The sequence below is a fragment of the Sciurus carolinensis genome, chromosome 11 (assembly GCF_902686445.1).
Source record: "Sciurus carolinensis chromosome 11, mSciCar1.2, whole genome shotgun sequence".
NCBI classification, from domain to species: Eukaryota; Metazoa; Chordata; class Mammalia; order Rodentia; family Sciuridae; genus Sciurus; species Sciurus carolinensis.
In genome coordinates, this window is record NC_062223.1 from 130,406,472 (window position 1) to 130,427,207 (window position 20,736).

The 20,736-nt window shown below is 39.1% G+C and overlaps 1 protein-coding gene across 2 annotated transcripts in view; it reads right to left on the reverse strand.

The window, feature by feature from the left end:
* Snx19 (sorting nexin 19) overlaps positions 1-20,736 on the reverse strand; it is a 47,399-nt gene that overhangs the window by 23,541 nt on the left and 3,122 nt on the right. Inside the window, exons 2-8 of one of the 2 annotated variants that reach the window (XM_047516680.1) lie at positions 19,005-19,143; positions 17,866-17,966; positions 17,623-17,742; positions 15,775-15,905; positions 14,601-14,697; positions 13,934-14,114; positions 10,199-10,328 (exon numbers count right to left, since the gene is read on the reverse strand). In XM_047516680.1, the coding sequence (XP_047372636.1) occupies positions 10,199-10,328; positions 13,934-14,114; positions 14,601-14,697; positions 15,775-15,905; positions 17,623-17,742; positions 17,866-17,966; positions 19,005-19,143 (899 nt within the window). The remainder of the gene's footprint in view (positions 1-10,198; positions 10,329-13,933; positions 14,115-14,600; positions 14,698-15,774; positions 15,906-17,622; positions 17,743-17,865; positions 17,967-19,004; positions 19,144-20,736) is intronic. The other variant, XM_047516681.1, reaches the window with a different exon arrangement.

Here is a 20,736-nt window from a genome sequence, read left to right on the forward strand (position 1 = left end):
AAGACCAAAATCAAAGGTCAGGCTACCTTTCTAACAAATACAGAATAGAAGGGAGACAGTTGCACATTCTGTGTTCTTGGGATAAATAAGACTAATTACAAAGGGAGATTCTAAATATTTGTTTAGATTTGAATGACATCTTTGGGATTCCAATCTGGAAGTTCATTACACAAATCTAGTATGTCTCTGAAGACTTTCAAATAACTTTTTTCTCTGCCATACCATCTTGCTGTCAATGCACTAAAGAACAACTCAGAAAATCAGGGCTGACAGACTTTAAAATCAACATGGAAAAGCCGCAAACACCTTTGAGCCTGGCTTCTTCACTTACAAGTTGAATGAACTGAATTCTGGCTTCCTTCTTTATAAAATGGGCTAATTCTTACCATGCCTTATTCTTGAAGTTATCACTAAAATCAAGTAAGAAAAAGGAAAGCATTTGTTGGGTATGCAACAGATCAAAAGAATCCTTTGAATTCTCTTTAAAAATTCTACAAGTTTGAGGGAACTAAATGATAGCAGCATCCTGAGGCATTTATGCTTGAGTTTTCTCCTTGTAAATGAAATTGCTTACTCCTCTTCTGGCAGGCCCAGGGAAGTAAATACAGGAAGAGTGAACCATCTGGTACTGAGTAAATAAAGTTGGAGAAGGGCCCTATAGAGTTATGGGTCATAGCACAGTATGAAAACTGTATTTCAGAATCCTTCCTAAAACCAGACATCTATGTTTTATACAGTGAAACTTTCACTGTAGAGACTGGATTCAAAATATCTGTCTCCTCTCCTTGGTCCCATGTGAACTGTAAGCCTGGCTCATTCTCAGTCTCCTGGTAGGTAGTTATTCTGATCCTGCCTTTCCAGGACAAGGGCAGGGAGGTGGCCTGAAGAAGGGGAAGGTAATTAAAATGGCCACCCATTCAGAAGAAAATTGTCTACTAAAGGGGAAAGGGCAGGGAGAGGGTGTAAAGTCCTTGATGACTGGAGCAACAGGAAGAAAGGCAAGACACAAAGGAGGGGAGAAGGCAGTGACTTAGTGTTGTCCTGACAACCAGAGCCCCTATTGTGCATGGTGACTTTACCTCACAGGGAGAGCTCCATGCTCTACTCTGGGCATAGAACCACCACCACAGGAGACAAGGATGGGAAGGGAAGTAGTGGTGGGGGGAGAAGGGCTAAGTAATTATGTGCTCTCTACTTCTATGGATATTAGAGGTAACAGAGAAGGCTGGCAAAGATCAGCCTTGAGAACAAAGGATATATATATGAGAAGCAGATGTCCAAGATAAAGAAGCAGGAAAACACTGAGAGGGGTGTGGAGAGAAGGAAAGTGACTATAATGAAAGATATTTGTTTCTAGTTTCCTATGTATAGGCTGAATTTCAAAACCATTCCAAGTAGAAGGCTATCTATTCTGATACTAAGGATATAAGGACAGAGAGGTGGCAGCTCCAGAATCTCTGCATAGTAAGAACTTTGGGGGCACCAGTTGTGTGATTAGGAAATATGGAATACATAAATTGGAAAAAAAAAAAAAAGAAAGAAAAAGAAAAAAGACAAAAAAGAAATCATAGGGGAGAGAGGGACTGGATGTTGCATTTATATGGCAAGCCACCTTCCCAGGAGGGATACATTCCCTGCTAGAACTCCTTTGATGCTGTCATTACATTACAGCTAGACTAAAGTATATCTCCCACCAGTTCACCCTTACTCTCTCCCTACTTCAGTACCAAATAAGTCTATTCCTAAACAAGATACTGGGTGAAGACTCTAAGGTCAGAGGTAAAACACTTGCCTACCATGCACAAGGCCCTAGGTTCCATCTCTAGTACCTCAAAACGAAAACAAAAACAAAACTGAGCATAAACATGTAATTGCTTCTCTAAAGCTAAATTATTAAGAAAGTGTCAAATGGTCTCATGGCTGAAAGCAACAAGAAATTCCCTTGCTCATGTAACAGGCTGATAAGATTCCCAACATCAGGGCAATGTGGCACTATCTCTACCTTAGCAGATGTGTTATTACACGTCTCAGGACTTCTGGGACTCAAAAAGTCCTTGAGTATAGGACAAACTAGCTTATAGAGTACTAACAAGATTCTTTCCACTTAGATGTCCAGCTGGTCTCCTCATCACCACAGACTGTTTCATTCTGTTCTGAAAGAACCAGCACTAACACTGAATTCTTAAGGGATGGAATTCACTCATAGGGGCAACTTTTGGCAGTGCATACTACTCAGAGAGAGAAAGCAGAAAATGCTGAAGACCCATCAGAACAAAGGGTGAAAGAAGAAAGCAACTTGGCTTGTCCAAAAGTCACTGGCACTATGGAGTGGGTGGACTGAAGGTCTCTATCATGATGTGACACACAGAATGGCTTGGATACCATCACCCAGGGCAAATGACCTATAATTGCAAAATAGGTCTCTCTCAAAGAAAGTGTATGGGTATTATTTAACCTGCAGCGCCACCTGGTGCCTATAGGGAGAATTCTGGTACTCCCATCTAGCAGTAGCTGGGCAAGTCTTCCTGTGACAAATTTAATTTTTAATGTGTGTTTTATTTATTTATTGTTTTTATTAGTGTACTATAGTTATACATAATAGTGGGGTTCACTGTTGCATCTTCATAAATGCATAAAACATAATTTGCTCCATTTTATGTGATAGATTTTAAAACAAAAACAATGTGGGCATGACACACAGATTCTTTTTCTGAGAGGGTAGCTAAAAATATACAAAACATGCTTAAAGGTTACATTTTATTTAAAAGTAGATTTTATCCTTTAAAAGCATTTCAGTGTCTGGCTTATTCTTCAGCTTAAATGATTCTAAATGATATCTGTATCAAAAGATCTAGTTCCAAACATACTTTCCTCTCTAAAGTCTCCCTAACATTTATTATCTCTTATCCCCTAAACAACTTCATGAGTAAGGCACTATTATTTCCATCACAGAGTAACTCTGGCAAAGGCAGATTAAGGGACTTGTCTAGGTCACAGGTACTAAGCCTCAAGATAGGATTTTGAGTCAGATCTGTCTGACTTGAAGGTTCATATTCTTTCTTTCCCAAGTGGAAGGAGAGAGGTCTAGAAAGAGAAGGGAAAGGGCCATGCTTTCTGAGAAGGTACACTCAATGCAGCCTCACAGTGGGGGGCCCAGGGAAGTCAGGGGTCCTGTACTCTTTTGGAAATGACAGTGTCACCAGAAGGGCAGATGGACTGAAAAGCCCCAAATAAAAATTTGTTTGCTTAGGCCCAATCATGACTCTGGCAATTGTAGTTGCCCAGAATTGTAGGTATGCCCCGTGGGGAAGGGATGAAAGACCATTTCCATTTGCATTTCTTGTTCCCTAGCACTGCTGAAGAACCACTGAGGGTCACAGTAGTGATAAGCAGAGGGACTGATTCAAGTAGAATGGCATGTGATCTTATACATCCATTCATTTGACACAAATTAAATAAGTCTCTCCTATGTATCAAGCTAGGTGTTTTAGGATGTAAGGATGAATAAGACAGTCCCTGCCCTCAAGAGTCTTAGAGTCTAAAGCTATTATTAAAGCATTAAGCTGGGGCTGGGGTTGTGGCTCGGCGGTAGAGTGCTCGCTTAGCAGGTGTGAGGTGCTGGTTTTGATCCTCAGCACTACATAAAAATAAATAAATAAAATAAAAAGGTACTGTGTTCACCTACAACTAAAAAAACACTGAAAAACAAACAAAAACATTAAGCTATCAGAGATATAGAGACTGACAAGAGATACCAATAATGTGACTCGGAACAAAAGGTTCTGGGGTTCAAGTCACCTTGAAATTCTGTATTTTTTTTCCCTTAACTTTTCCAGTGACTACTGCTGAACTTGAACTTGAATATATAAGAATTACGAGCATATGCCACATACAAAACACACAATCCACAGGCACAAGGCAGTCAGCTGTCACCTACTTGTTACAATCTTAAAGTCACATTCAAGTGGAGGCTGTCAGTACATGACAGGATGGGCACAACATCTTTAAACTAAGATGGGTATAGAATAAGCAACACCTAAGAAAGTTGTCAGGCAGACTGCGTGCACAGTAAGTATATAGTAGGTGAAACTGCTGGGGCCCATTCTGGCCTGGCCTACAGAGGTCAAGAGCTTCCCTTTGGCATGGCCCAAGGAAGAGGCATGGGCCTCTTCATTATTTTGAGCAAAGCTATCACTGTGAAAAGTTAATTTTGGCACCACTAAAAATAGCCCAAGTCAATGATTATTACTAGGCCAGTAGTTAACCTGACATGAGACACCTCAAGACTTAATTTGAGTTAATTTTATATCTAGAACTTGTAGAACTTCTAGAACCAGTATTCATTTTTACAGAGTAAGCATTCTTCCAGAGAAGGTGTGCATAGGAAGAGATCAGGTATAAAATACAGCAAGGCCAGAGTGGATGAAAAAGAAGTTAGGGAGCAAAGGAAAGAATTGCGATCTGTGTAACTCTGAATCTTAATTTTGATACATTTTCTCTACTTTGGGATAGGATGTAGAATAGTGATATCTAATCAATCTCTAACTAGCTCATGGGTGCTTTAAGAATAAAATAAGAATATGCAGACAGAAGTAAGTTTATATGCTACCACCAGATACATGTGTTCCTGGGACCAGTCAGATGGAAAGCAAGATATTAGACAAGAATAAGTCACAGGGGCTTTCTAGTGAGATCAATTCTAGTGCTACTCTTTGGTGAGAAAGCTTGCACAGAGGAAGGCAATGTGCAGTAGTAGAAAATACATGGGTGTTGAAATCAGGATGACTTATGTGGAATCTTGGGTGTGGTGCTTCCTAGTTCTATGATTTCAGAAGTTATTTAATCTGAATATAATTTTCCTCACTTGTAAAATGTGGAAATATAAATCTATCTCATAGAATTGCACATTAGTACATAAAGTACATAGCTGCTTGCCTGTACAGTTAGGATGTACTAAATTCAGTTCCTTTCCTGTTATAATTTTTTGTGTTCCTTCAGTGGCAAGCCTTGAGTTTCCCTTAGGAAATAATCAGTGTTATAAAAACCACTTATCCATCTGCTACTTACACATACCCACCAAGAAAAGATGCCCTTGAAGCAGAGTTCCCTCCGGAGAACAACTATGATTCTGGAATGATCTAACATAATTGTGAAAGCAAGGGAGTTTAGGGTCAACCATTCCCAATTATCCTTAAGGAAGGTGAACATCCCATCTAGCAGCACAGCACTCTCCACAATGGTCTGCCATAATCTTATCCTAACCTTTCCTAACAGGTGGTTTGTAGAGAGATATCTTTACTAAGAAAACAATTCCATGCCTGACCCAAGTTCCAGAAACTGCCATTCAATTTTCTCCTGGGTTCACGGCTTGTTGGACTCATTATACCTGCACAGTCTTTTTAAAATTTTCCTCTGTATATTTCTCTGACTTTACATTTTACTTTCTCTGCTTAAAGAGTAATAGAACCTTCTCCCTTGTCCTGACTGTATGCCTGGTGTCCCCTGCACATACACACACATACAACAACTCTCTCTCTTTTTCTCCCCCCTCTCTCTCACTCACTCAGTCTTTAGAAATCTTGATGAAGATGCCAGGAATGTGTCTGCTGCCCTTTGGACACAGGGTCTGATACCATCTTCAGGGCCATGGGGAGGGCAGAGCCCCGGACGTGGCATTCACGTACTCTACTGCTGGCTTGGCTCCTATTTTTATCATGGCATGGCTTTGGGCATCCAGGCAGGGAGCTGGTCCAACTTCTTCTCATTCCTTTACTCTATATCAGACTCCAAAATAATCTCACCCCTTACCTTGGCTGGATCTTCTTGCCCCAAACCTTCTATCATCAATGGAGCACAGTACATCTCTCCTCCTTCCCTTTAACCCAGACTAGTTCTGAGTAGTTTTCCAATTCCCTAAGCCTGATTTTGATGCATGCAGGGATATTGTCAAGTTTCTTCTGTTTTCGGACATAAGCAGGGTTTGCAGAAGCTGGATTTGCTCCTTGGCTTAGACTGCTACCCCACATACCCTTCCCCTGCCAAATAAGGAGTGCTCCTTGTTACATAATTGGACGTTCCCAGCACAGAAGCTGACATACAAGGTCAGGCGCACATGCGTGCAAGACTTCCCTTTGACTTAACAATGCCTTTTTTGGGCATCTAACTTCTCTTAAGCTCCCCTCCCTTACTGTCTCCACACTATCAACAATCAAGAGAGATTTATAAGTTTGGCTCAGATCAGAACTCCTCCAACCTTCGCTTGGAAGGAGGGGTCATGAGGTTAAATTTACTCTTTTTTTTTTTCTGCCTTGTAGGCTAGGGAGAGAGTATGCTTATAATTTGACAGAGTCCAAGGGAGCTATGTATATAGGTCTTTTAAGGGAGAGTAAAGAAAGCTGGAAGCAGAATAAACTTGTCTGCTTGGAAATAATACTGGAGGTTGGAAAATGAGGCTGTTTTTAAGAAGGAGATGCATCTAAATCCATGTGGCTGTATTATCCTTGATGCCCAACTACAGTGTGTACATGATAATTAGAGAAGTGGAAGCATTCACCTGAGATACCGATACCAAATATTATTGCTCCTTAAACCATAGAACTTAAAGGAAGAGAACCCCAGTCTGACCTTCAAAAGGATATGGCTTAGCTAACTGTGGTTCCAGAGACAACAAACTTGTGCCCTCCTAGGTAGCAATCATGGAGACATGGGGACACTGGGACTCATATCATACCCCTTGTGTGTGTGGGGGGGGGGTCAGGGTGGGTGTAGTGGGGAGGGTGTTATAGCTCTAGGGAGATATCAAGTTCCTGGCTTACTTGCTTACTAAAGCAAACAAAGCCAGAGTGTGGCACTGCTTAAGCCACTTTTTTTAAAAAATAAAAACTGCAAGCTGCCCAGGGGACTTTAGGAGGGAACAGTGCCCTTTTTGTTAGATGTGAGACATAATTTGGATTCTACAAACTATCTGATATTCTCTTCTTGGGGAATGTTTGCTACTTGGAGCCTAAGATTTTTTGTTTGGCTTTATCCCTCCAAATTATAGGGCAGAGGTTCTGATCCTAAAAATTAAAGAATCATTATCGCTGAAAATTAGAATAACCTGGGTTCAAATTTCATGTGTGCTATTTGTGACCTGTCATCTTGATGTAATAACACAAATTCTTTGTAAGTCTGTTTCCCCATACCCGTTCCATATGGTTTTTTAAGGGATATATTTGAAATGTTCAGCACAAGGTCTGCATGAAATAAATCTCTCAACAAATGCTTACAGGATAGTAAATACCTTGAAGTTGATGAGATGATCAATTTCTACACCCTGAATTTGGAAGTAAGGCCCATCTTTTCCATGTCTACCATACACCCAGGGACTTGCTGGTATGAGACAATGGCCATAGAATGGCAAATCCTTAGGCCTCTGGAGGGGAAATTAGTTCTTTCTTCAGATACCATGACTTATTATTTCCTAACCTCAGGAGGCTTCTGGAACACTGTGAAACCAGCACAAGATCCTTGAGAAGAGGATCAAGAATATGAAAAAGGAGGGAATGGGAATTTATAGGGAAAGTCAGAAGGTCTTGAATTGGGAAGGATGAGATTATAATCTACGGAAGCTTAGGATGAGGAGAGTGCCAACCAGCTGAAGTTCTGCTTTCCCTGCAGCTAACAGAAAATGAAATGGGCTAAGGATAAAGTTTGACTAGATATAAGTTAAGAACTTTTTGGCTAGAAGGGATATGAGATAACTAAACAAGTTACAAAATACCATTACTTGGAAATGTCTATAATGAACAAGAATAACAGTCTAAAGATACAATAAGGTTTTCAAAAGTAGCCAAAAATTTCTGTTCTTTTACAATATTTATCAAATACAATCAGAATTTCCTGCCATTCTAAATAGTGATGGCATTCCATAAGAAAACAGAGAAGAAAAACAGGAATGAAAAGTGAAGAGCAAATCAAGGAAAATTCAGGAGCAAGTCTTCTTTCTGATATAATTTACAGCATAGCTGCACATAGGTTTTGATAGTTTTCATTCAACAGACATGTATCTATCCAGCTAACTGGATCTAGCTGAAGTGTCAAGGGAATGGGGATAGAAAAATGAGAACCTTAGCTTGTTTCCAAAGCTGTTCCCATGAGAACAGATTCCAGCAGTTCTTCCCACTCATGTCACCAGGAGCACCAGTAAACCTGGAAAACACTATGGAACTATAAATATATTTCACTGTGCTTGTCTGTACTGGACAGGAGCCCAAGTGCTCTGCTTCCTGATGTAAGACTGGGAGTATTGTGGTTGCTGCTTTAACACATGAGCCCACTGGCACAGAATCACCTTGAAAGACCTCACAAAGTCTTCATTGTTTAGAAGCCCAACTCTGTGTGGCTCAGAGAGACAGACAAAATGGATGGTGGTAACTGGAAGAAGGAGATTGGTATGGGGTGAAGTATCCTGAAGACATAAAAAGTGGAGCAAATTTGCAGCCATTAGTTGAAGGTATTAGAAACAGAAAATATGTGTTATTCTTCTTTCTTTTCCAAAGAGCAATATTAAGAATTAACATTTATTGGATATCTAAAGTGAGATAACATTGCTAATTCTGTTTTCCAGATGGGGAAACTGAAGCTCAGAAAATTTAAATACAAAATAGTAGCTTACTGTAGTAGATAAGAACTTGGACTTCTGAGCAGCTGGGTTTGAATGGTGGCTCACTGCTCATTGGTTTTGTGATCGTGTGTAAGACACTGAGTTTCACTGCTCACTCCCATTAAATTGTAAAATATGAGAAAGCAGGGACCATGTCTATTTTGTTCACTAATGACCAGTTTTTGGTAATATACCTTTTTTCCCTGTGAATAAAGAAGCAAGACCAAATCAATCCCCAGTTGTATCAAGAAAGAGAGAAGCATTTTAAGGTAAAGTGGGATGAATGCTACAAAGCAGCCCAGCTAAATCTGTACCATCCAGCCAAGAGATAGCTCAGACTAGGGAACACAACTACTATTTCTTTAAATTCTACACACTCCCCACTAAAGGACTGCAACGTGACTTGGAAGTTTCTCAGTCTATATTTGACTGCTTGAAGTCTTTCCCAAGTCTACTGTACCCCTCGGGGCTTGCTTCCCTTGCATTTTACTTTGCTGCTTAGATTTCCAAGGATTCTCCCTATGTGAGATACCAGTTCTCCCAAGATCTTTGTGTGATTCTCAGGATATAGTTCTCTCTTCTGTAACTGGACTGGCCCAGGTTATTTTGTTTTCTGAGCTACTCAAACTTTTAGACAAATTTCCTCCTTTCTTAAATATAGATCTTAATCTAAGTTTCTCCTGATGCAGTTATACTTTTATATTCCTACTGAACAATTTCTTTGTTCTGAAACTAATTCATCATGTAAATGACTACAGGGGGTTGGGGGTTTCAACAATCACATATTACCTAGTGGTGGGATCTTTCCATTTTTTAAAACACTTGGAAGATAAGCAAAGGAAAGTCCAACAGAGAAAGAAAAGACATGAAGGCCTAATTAGCAACAGTCATAGGGGAATGAATAAAACATTACAGAACTATATTTTTCAGTATAAAGGTATTGAGAAGGGTAATGTTTATTCATAAATGTTATTTATGAATGAATCTACTATGCCTCAGACCCTGTGTAAGTTGCTGGGGATACAAAACTAGTTCTGGTCTCAGGCAGGGTTTCTATCTAAGTCCTACAGACATTTTTGGAATGATATTTCATAATCATTAGTGAGGGAAGAGCTTTATATCAACAGTACTGATCTGTTTTCTCCCTGTCTTTTTTACTGTTTGTCATCACAGTGACTACATATTGTTAGTTAAGATCCATGTCCACTCTAACAAGATAAAGGTACAGGCTTGGGGACATAAATGCATTGGAGAACTGATCCCAGAGAAGGCAGAATTCAACAGAAGTCTGTTAAGATCACAGACAGAGTCTGTAATTCAGGGTTTTATGTCAGAGGTATTACGGAACCAGGCACATTTACACGAGGTGATTAAAAAAGCTTTCTGATAGTCTTCTGGCAATTTTCATCCCTGTACCCTGAAGCAGTCAATCTTTTCTCATGACCACAGTTTTCCTGGACTCTACACTTACCCTTCCTGGTACAGAAGTCACCATTGTGTCCAATTTCCATACAATTTGAGAACCTGATATGAAGGAGAATTTAGCAATCTTACCTTTGAATTAGGGTCCCAAAGATAAGACGAAGAAATTTCTGCATGTTTTCAGTACATAGCCATTTCCACTGTTTCATTAACAGCAAGAGGATCAGATCCAGGGCTGTGTCAGCTAACTCTGTCTCTGTTCCTGAGGGACACAAAGGCATCAAAAGTAACTCAGAAGAGACTCCCAATTAAGAAATGTCTTTTAATGCACTGGGTGTCACTGGGTCTTCTCTATCTTTATGCCCATCATCTTGTACTTTTCTTTTTAATCCCTCTGCACTGAAATGAAGAGATATTTACTTCATACCTAGAAAGTTCAGTGATAGGTTCTGTATGTATTTACAATTCTTCTGTCAACTAATAAGTGTTCTTACCTTCTTAAAAGATTTTTCAGCTCCTCTAAATATAGAATCATGTCATTGACAAATAGGGATGGTTTTAGTTCTTCTTTTCCTATTCATATCCCTTTAATTTCTTTGGTCTAATTGCTCTGGCTAGAGTTTCAAGGATGATTTTGGACAATGTTGAATAGAAGTGCTAAAAGAGGGCATCCCTGCCTTGTTCCAGTTTTTAGGGGGAATCCTTTCAGTTTTTCTCCATTTAGAATGATGTTGGCTGTGGACTTAGCATAGAAAGCCTTTACAATGTTGAGGAATGTTCCTACTATCCCTATTTTTTTCTAGTGTTTTGAGCATGGAGGGGTGCTGTATTTTATCAAAAGGACTTAAAATCAGCATACTATAGTGATGCAGCCACATTAATGTTCATAGCTGCTCAATTCACAATAGCTAGATTGTGGAACCAACCTAGATGCCCTTCAACAGATGAATGGATAAAGAAACTGTGGTATATATACACAATGGAATATTATTTAACCATAAAGAAGAATAAAATTATGGCATTTGTAGGCAAATGGATGAAGTTGGAGATAATCATGCTAAGTGATATAAGCCAATCCCAAAAAACCAAAGGCTGAATGATCTTTCTGATAAGCGGATGATGATACATAACTGGGGGTGGTAAGGAGGCAAGAATGGAGGAAGGATGGATTGTATAGAGGAAAAAGAGAGATGGGAAGGGTGGGGGGAAGGAAAAATAACAGAATGAGACAAGCATCATTACCCTGTGTACGATTACACAAATGGTATGACTCTACTTCATGTACAACCAGAGAAACAAGTTGTACCCCATTTGTTTACAATGAATCAAAATAAATAAATTATTAAAAAAAAGATTTTACATTAGAATTATTTTACCTACCTAGCTTCTATTTCTCCTTTAATTCACCAGGATGGTAAATTCATCTTGTTCCAAGTAAGAGCTCACAATTGGTGGCTAACTGGAATTGGCAAAACTTTGTTTCTTCCTTGCCTTCCATTCGCCCCCACAATTCAACATGGAAATGTTGTGGGCAGAAGTGAGGAAAGATCTGGGCTTCATTCTCCTGCAAAGCCTTGTTTTGATAGCATCTCCATTACACAGAGCTGTGGGGTTGAGATTTAGGAGGCTCCAGTTTGATTCTAAGATAACATGTGGTTCTAGGAAAAGCTCCACACCTCTGGTAAAATGCCATGACATTTACTGATTTCTTCCCTGTTTTGAAGACTTCTGGAAGGGCTACAAATGAGCTTATACTCATGCTAACCTGGAGTTTTCAAACGTATATTTTATGGAGTGAAATATCCATTTGCTAAACTTGTGTGTGGTCGGGGGACATCACTTCTGATTTGCTTTCTGGAGACTTCCCAGGAGTACACAATGTTCCACAATGAATCTGAGGTTTCTGGTGCTATTGCTGTATCTAATTTTATAATTAATCATCAACAATGACTTTGTTAGTATAGGACCAATTAAACTTGCCTAAGCTCACCTCTTTTTAGGGTCCTATAGACATGGAAAAAAGAAAGGTGGTTTCTCACAAAAATAGAAGGGAGAACAATAACGTAGAGGAAAAGGATTGAGAGGGAGGGAAGAGAAGAGGACACAGGGAAGTTTTGGAAAATGAAATCTCCCAAATTATGCTATGTCCATGTACGAATATATCACAATGAATCTACTTATGTACATATAATCATAATATAATCATCATGACCATCATCATCATCATGACAACAGGGAGATCAATAGAGTAGAGCAAATGAATCAGAGGAAGGGAGAAGAGGAAAAGGGAAGGTACTGGGAAATGATATCAAACTGTTATGTACAAATATGGCATAATGAATCCCACTGTTATGTATAATTATAATGTATCAGTTTAAAAAAGCACAAGTGATTTGGATGGATCTGCTAGAATTTGAGTACCATTTCCCTCCAAAGGCTATCAAATACATACTTTCTTTTTCTATGTTATATTTCAAGCAGGCATGAGGCTGATGAATTTCTTTCTAGTCATTTACCGAAAAATGGGCTATTTCAATACTTGGGAAATAGAATTCTTCTCTATCCTAGTTCTCAGTTTTGCATTTGTTTGGAGCTGCCACCATGTGGTAACACTCAGTCATAGCAGTAAAAAAAATAAGGCAAACAAGGTAGTGCCAAGTCCTCTTGAAGAAAATGATAAGTTTTCTATCATATGAGCATTTTGAGTTTCTCAGGGCTAAAGAAAAAAGGCTCAGGTATAAAGTATTCATTTAAAGATAATATATTCAAAATTTATACGGTTAATTTGGGCTAGAATGGCATGATTTTCCCTGTCCCTTTTATCTACAATTTTTTAGAGTTCTCTGATGCTTTTGCTGTCAAACTATTTTATTTACTTAACCAATGAAATACATGTAAAGGGATAGGATTGTAAATCCCCTTTTTCACATACTTAAATTGAAATCCATAAAGAAGAGGTCAGGTGATTTGTTCACAGTAGTATGAGACAATAGTAAAACTGGATTTTTTCTCTTCTGAATCCAAGCTTTTGTGATCTTTTATTCTCACCAGAGGTCTTTTTCTTGGTGGAATTGATGTACTTTCTTCTTTTAAAGTCCTAGTTCAGCAGACACACTAATTAATACCAAGGCTCCAAATTCTTCCTCTGTAGAATGCTTCTGCCTTTCTTCTCCTGGCAAGCAAATCTGCCCTGCCTTAAATGCTACAAAGTGAGAAGTGAACTTAACTTCTCTCTCCCTGCTCTGGCCTGGGGAACAAGGTAGTATCATTTGCTATGGCAGTAAATACAGAAGGAATAAATCTAGGGAAAAAGATGAATTCTATCTTGAACATGCTGTATTTCAGCGGCTCTGTGGTCTGTCCACATGGAGGTGTATCATCCAACATTTAGGTATCACTAGCATATGTTTGAGAGTAGGAGCCAAAAGTACAGCTGGGATTACCCAGGGATAGCACGAGAGGAACAGAGCCCAAACTAAGGCTACTGAAGGCTGGTGAGGAAAACAAAAATGTGGGCCAAAAAGGGACCTCAGGGAGATGGACAGAAAACCAGAAAAGTGGCATCACAGGCACTGAGGGAAGTTTCTAGATAAGGACTGTGGTCCCATGTGGCAGAGTATGTCAAAAATACCTTAAATAAGATATTATACACATGGAACTTCTGCTGGGTTATAAATCCCTGTGTCTGTGCCCTGCTTCACTATTTGACTTGGCTTTAGGGACTGTGTTCTACTTAACTCTAGAGTTTAACACGTGACTTGCTCAGTAAAACACATAGAAATTAAAGCTACAAAGTGCATCTATCCCAAGTTCTCATGGACTTCACCTGGCTCCCTTCTCTGTGGGAACAGAGACCTTTCCATTTACCTGCATCACTGCTGCTGAGGTCCTGGGATAGCATGGCTGTACCTGACAAGCAATCATCCACATAGTCTTTGGAAATTTGTTCTGGATCTTTTACTGGAACTTCTGTTGGCTGCATTTCCAGTAACTTTGTCTGCTTTTCAATAAAGGATTCCATCCCAGACATGGATAAGATCTCTGACTCCTGAAGAAACAGCCAGGGGCACATTACATAAAGAATACAGGAAGTACAGGTGTAAATGCAGCACTGTAGGTTTCCCTAAAACTTTTGTGCAGGCGCTGAAGACTCTACCATGAGTATAGAACCCACTGACTCTAAGGCCATTCTATAAAAGTTTCTTTTTTTTTTTTAACCCACATTTCAAGCCTCCCTGGGATTATCACTTTTGCACACATTCTTGGTCATCTGTTCTCCTTCAGAAACTGATTTTTCTTCTCATCCTGTCATTCTTTATTCTGAACCCATACTTTAAGAAGCCAACCTGCCAATCCAGAACAGTCAGAATTCAAAAGCAATCAGACAAAATATGTTTAACATAAAAATATGAGACCTAGATATAAGTTAAATTCTTTGGTAAGATCCCTAAATTCTTCTTGACTTTAGAGAATGTTTCAACCACCTATAACCCCAGATCTTGACCCTTACAGTTCTCTGGGCTTTGGTTCTTACCACATTGCGATCCTGGAGACAATAGAGAATCCTTTCATGTACTTCATTTACATTCAGGGCTGGAGAAATTTTACTGGATGAGAACCTGAGTCTGGACCTGGTATAGCAACAAAGGGCAGAAATAGAATATGGTTTATGGTCTTTGTTCACATACAAAGGGTTGAGCAGAATTAATAATACATTAAAAATAATAAAAATCATACACTTATTCTTGTGGCAGTTATGGTACTGAAGAATTGCCAGGAAAGATTTAGCCCTGAAATTCTCCAAACAATATATATTCTGGCATTTCTTCATAGATAGTGCATATATTATGCACTCATTAAAAATTTGTTGAGGCTAAACAGACAAAAAGCATAGATTGAGGGTTTTCGTTATTGTTGTGGGTAGCCTTTTTGGACAACCATTTAGTCCCCTTGTATTCCAAATAAAACCAGAGAAGGGATTATTAAGTGATAACCTCGATATTTCAAGAAACAGAATTAATAAGCACAGGCATCATGGTCATCTTATAAAATATGGGTCAGTTAAAAAAGGCAAAGTGTTGTGAGTCTGGCATTGCTGGATCTTAACATGAACACAGAGACAATGGCAGTCACACACACACAAATTCTCTTTCCATATGGGTCCATATTCAGATAAAATTTCCAGTAAGGGTAAGTGTGGTGCCTTTGCCTTCCACATGTTGGTGTGGAGTGATGCCAAGGAACAACTGGGACCTTAGTGCAGGATGCAGTAGCAGTCAAAGAGTTACTAAAATAGGACCTGCAGGTTTCCATTCTAGCCTTTTCCTGTTTATTGTTAGTATATGCAATTTCTAAGCCAAGATTTCCAGAAATGACAGCAGAGATGAGTTATAAGCCTTAATTCTTAAAAGGAAAGAAATATCTCAACTTTTCAGAAGATAGAAAAGAGAATATCCATATTCTACAGTTTACTTTCTAGTAAAAAAAAAAAAAAAAAAAAAAAAAAAAAAATCCCTGGTCAGCAGGGTACTGGGTTCCTGCTCTAGGGAGGACTAAGTAGCCCAGGATCTGGCTTTGCCTAAAAATTGTTATTTGTGCCCCATCCTCTCTCTTCTAGGACTTGGGAATGGAGGCGGGCTTTGGTTGAAGACAGAGGATCAACCTGATAACTGGGGGAAGGGTCCCTGGGCCACTGAAGAGCTTCTCACTTGCTAGCCTTCTTGCCTTCTGTCTGGGACTTGTTTTCATTCTCGGCCTCACTCAGCTCTTCTGTGGGACTCTGGGGTTCAGAGCGAGGAAATGCTGTCTTCAAGGTGTCCACAATAGCACTCACCACCATCTGCAGGGGTCAGAGTTGCAGGGTCAGTACAGCCGGCTATCTAGCAGAGCCTTATCTATCAGGAAAGCCAAATACCCGCCAATGACAACAATCTTCCCTTTTCTCTATGGTCATAAATACGCTCTTCATTGCAGAGTAAGACAAACAATGCCATGGGGAAAGAAGCCAAAACAAACAGTGGGGTAAATAAAAACCTATGAGTTCTGCAGGCTGGTGATTTTTTTCCTTTTTATATAAAAAGGTGATTTCTAGTTTCTAAATTGATATTATACAATCTAGAGACATTAATAATATAAACTTGCTTCAGGTAATTCACACAGACCAAAGAATTGTTTTTTTGTAGTTGAGTCAAACAATTTCTATCAGCAAAGAAAGAATGAAAAATCACTGGTGTCAAAATTAAGAAATCTAGAGTTGACATAAACTTTTCCAGTCATAAAGATAAAATAAATAATCTTCAATGAAGAACAAGAATCATCTCTGTTTCTCAGAATGGGAAAATGACATGCAGATATTTACTAAAGAAGACAACACACAAATAAACAAAATCCTGAAATACTAATGAAAAGGAAGGAAACAGTTCCTTTTCCTTGGTGCCTCTTGCTCTTTAACATTGCTGGCCCAGAATAGTGCAGGCCTTCTTTGAGTCATTCTTGGACAATCCTGCACAAGGAGCACAGTACAGCTAAGACAAAGCTGAACAGTCAAGAAGGCTACAGTGCAAACTGGAGAGAACAAATCAGGGAAGGAACACGGAGGACAGCATGAACATAGATACTGTAGCTCAGGAAATATAACTTGCTCTCTAGGTTCAAGAACTATAGTCTGTGGGAGGTTCCTTATCTGTCTTATCCACTTTTGCATCACTAACAACTAGAACAGCGCCTGACTCTAAATAGGCATTCAGTAAGATGTTGAAAGAATCAATGAATGAATGGATCTGCATGGAACTCTGGGAGTTTTAGTGGATCTCTTTGTAGTTTGTGGTTTTTCCCACATAGCAGTAGATGTCCCTTGGCACATACCATATGAAAGTCCATTTTACTTTTGCTCCCAAGCCCAGATGAGAATAGGGAAGCCCCCTTCTACCAATGAAACACTGTAAAACACAGGCTATCTTCTGATGAACATAAATATCAGGCTTTTGTCCTGGACACTGTGATGATAACAGCTGGTAATCGTAGCTTATAAATTCTGAAGTATTCCAGATTTCCTTCTCCTACTATCTCTGAGGGTGCCGAGAGACCCTCTTGAATAAGGTATGATCTCTGCATACTTTGTTCTCCATCAGAGAATCACACCACCAACTGAAGTCCAGGTTAGTGACCTGCTTTGGGGCTCTCTTTCCTGATGATCCACATTAGGAATGACCTTTCCCACAAGAAAAGACTCCCTGCAATTATCCATGGATATTCACTTCTATTCTTATATACCTCTACCACATGCAGTAACAATCACATTCTCCCAGGAGATGTGTTCACACTTAAAGAGTCAAAACTACTATCTCCTAATAGGTGCTTACTGTGACTTGGCAAGCTGATGATCCAACCAATAATTGGCAACAAGTCTTGAAAATTCTAGTCCATGTTTTACTGACTGCTCTGTTGCCTTGTCCCATAGCCCACCTCCCTTATTTTTTAAGTAATGCCTCTGTTCTGATGAACACTCTACATCTGCAGAAAGAAATGAAAGCTGAGCATAGCAGCTCTGCTGGTACCTTATCTATTCTGGAGACCATGAATGGTTTCTTGACAAAGGCAATGCGAGCATCTGTATTCAGAGCAAGAAATTCCTGCACCTCTTCACTGTTAGCAATTTCAGGAATGGCACAGAGTTGCTGCAAAATGAAGACACAAGGAATTTAAAGGAATTTGAAGAGAAATCCCAGTTCCTAGATCTATCTGCCTCAGCTTGGATGGGTGGGAGTCAGAATGAGGGCAAAGGCCAAAAAGATGCTGACCTTGAGGAATGATTCCAGAAGGCTCTTTCGGGCTTCCACTCTGTCACTATCCATGTTCCCAAATGGAAGATCTGGAAAGAGCTTTTTAGGACCCTTCACATCTTCAAAATAAAACAAAAAAACTTCCTTAACATTTACAGAGCTATCCTACATAAAACAAAAAAATTATTGAATATATTTTCCTATTTTTTTTTTTTTAATTCAGGGGGTTCCAAATATACCCCCAGGATGTGACACATAGAATCTGTCTCACTACTAATGTAAAAAAAAAAGGAGACCAATCAATATAGCAGTTACAAGAGAGGGCTTTGAATTCTAATGGCCCAGGTCTGGGATCCAAAGCCTACTATAAAAATGACTGCAGGAAAATTGCATAATTTATCTGTGACTATTTTTTTCTTTGCTTTTTTTCTGTAAAAGGGAGATGATGGCATCTATCTCACAGGCTATTATGAGGATTAAATTAACTAACACATGTAAAACACTTAGAAGAGAATCTGACCCATGATTTTAAGTTTGACTCAGGATCAGTTATTATTACTAAGAAAGAACATAAACAATTATGCCCATAGTTATTAAAATATTTATCTGGGCCAGAATCAGCATTTTAAAAAAAAAAAAACGAAGTAGCCAGCCTGGGGAAATAGCTCAGTTGGTAGAGTGCTTGCTTTGCAAGCACAAGGCCCTGGGTTCGATCCCTAGCACCACAAAAAAAAAAAAAAAAGTAGCCAATGACAAGCTTATATTTATAGTTAAGTTTTATTACACTTTCTTATTTTCCCTGGGCCTTTGAGGTGTCTAACAGCACACAAAAGGCCTGGTTGTTAAATGAAAGAAAGTGACATGAATTTCTGGGTAATATTTTAATATTTAAAACTGATTATGTTTCTGGAAGTTAATTTAACTGTATCCTATGGGCACAGGTAGAAATGTGAATGCATTTAGCAGCAAAGGACTACCTCAGAAAGAATGTTATCAGAGCTGTCTAGCACAAAATCCCCAAACTTTCAAAGCAAATTTGGGGAAGAATATCATTGCTGCATTCTCCTCTCCACAAACCCATAGGCCACCAATCATTCAGATTAGGGAAGCTAGATGTGAAAAACAAGCAGCCAGTCAGGGACTGGGTAACTCCTGACTTTTGATGAACTTTCGTAGATCTGGTTTCTCCTCCAGACGGGTCTGCAGATTCAAGAACTCCCGGTAGCGTCGGTTCACAGTATGGTAGGCCAGCTGCTGCAGGCCACTGCTGTTCTCACCGTTAAAGGCTGTCTCATACTGTTAAAGGAACAGATTTATTGACTGAATCAGCCAGGTTTAGGCAATCTTCTATTCTGGTTTTAATGAAAACTTGTTCAATGGCCACAAGAACAGCACAGAGGGAGATATTCCTATTCTGTTATAGAACCTAACACATCTGATTGCTTGTCCTGAGTTGTAATGAATAAGTCAAACTCCAAGGCAGCTGAACTGAAGAATGAGATACACTTCCTGATATATGTGGCCCAGAATGTCAGAAATGAGTTTCACTCCTCCCTACTATTACTTCCATCCCAAAGTTCCCTCCCTCTGAGATTTACTTTATCTACAAAACATGGCTTCTTAAATATTAATTCAAATCTCAAAAGCTGAGTATAATACAGAAGGCATAACAACTATAAAAAAAGATGTTAACTCTATCACCCCTAAATTACAGGCTGGACCTTAAGGGAAAAATCATTTTGCTTTTACACTCATTCAGTGAGATCTGAATTAGCTGGGGAAAGGACAATTAATTCCAAACAACAGATGAACACAAATAATTTGCCTGGAATGAACTAAAAGAACAAGTGTTTTAGTATTGCTTTGGACAGATTAATCTTCCTAGTTGTTATTCTTAGGGCTAAAGTCTTTTTTCCCTAAGTACATGACATCTATATCAGAAGTCATGTGAAGAGTGGAGATGTTGACTTTGAGTGCTTGGAGGGATGGTATGTGAGAAAGATGACTTGTTCCTGTATGTTCCTAGAAAAGTGAGCACCCTGAACAGCATGGAAGCTGTGACTCAGTACAGAGAAACACTTCGTCTCTGAGAGTAGTTAAGATTCAAGAAACTGCTTTGCTTTTTTAGGAGCAGGCTAATTAGGAGTAGGTTATCATTGTTTGGTACAGTTACTGTATTTTGGCAAGTGATGGAAAAAACTATCCCATCCTTGGTGGGACTTGCTGGCAATTTAAACTATTTCACAGCTGGAGGAGGGGTTTTCACTATGAATTGAAGTGAGCAAAGTTGTTCCTGGGACGAGTACTCAAAAGCAAAGACACAAGTAGAATTCAGACTTAGAGCACCTAGGAATTATAATCTTTCTGTGGAATATATTGCTCCTTGGGGGACAGAATTCCACACTGATGTGTTTACTTCCATCACATAAACTGAAAACTGTTTTACTATCAGAAAGTACAATAATGTTGACATCAAGTTAAAATCACACAATTAAGTCCTTTTAAAAATCTAAAGCCAACCCCAAACTACACATAATTGGCTGTATTGTTTTGTTGCTCATTTTTCACCTTACCCCTTTTCAATGTCTACTTGAAGTAGGTAGTAGCTGATGTCAAAATTTAGCAACAACAAAAACAAAAAATGGGAGAAAGATTATGATTTAAAAAGTTTCCATCAACTTGATTTTTCTGCTAATGAAGAGGAGAAAAAATTGTTGTTTAATAACAGTGTTAGAATATATCATAAATAGAAGATAGGAGAATCAGATGCTGACACTTATATGTGAGAAAGGTGCATGTCATAAGGACACATGGAATTAGAACAAAAAGGCAGGCAAAATGTTAACAGACATCAGTCCTATGAAGCTAGCCAGAGTTGTGACAGATGTC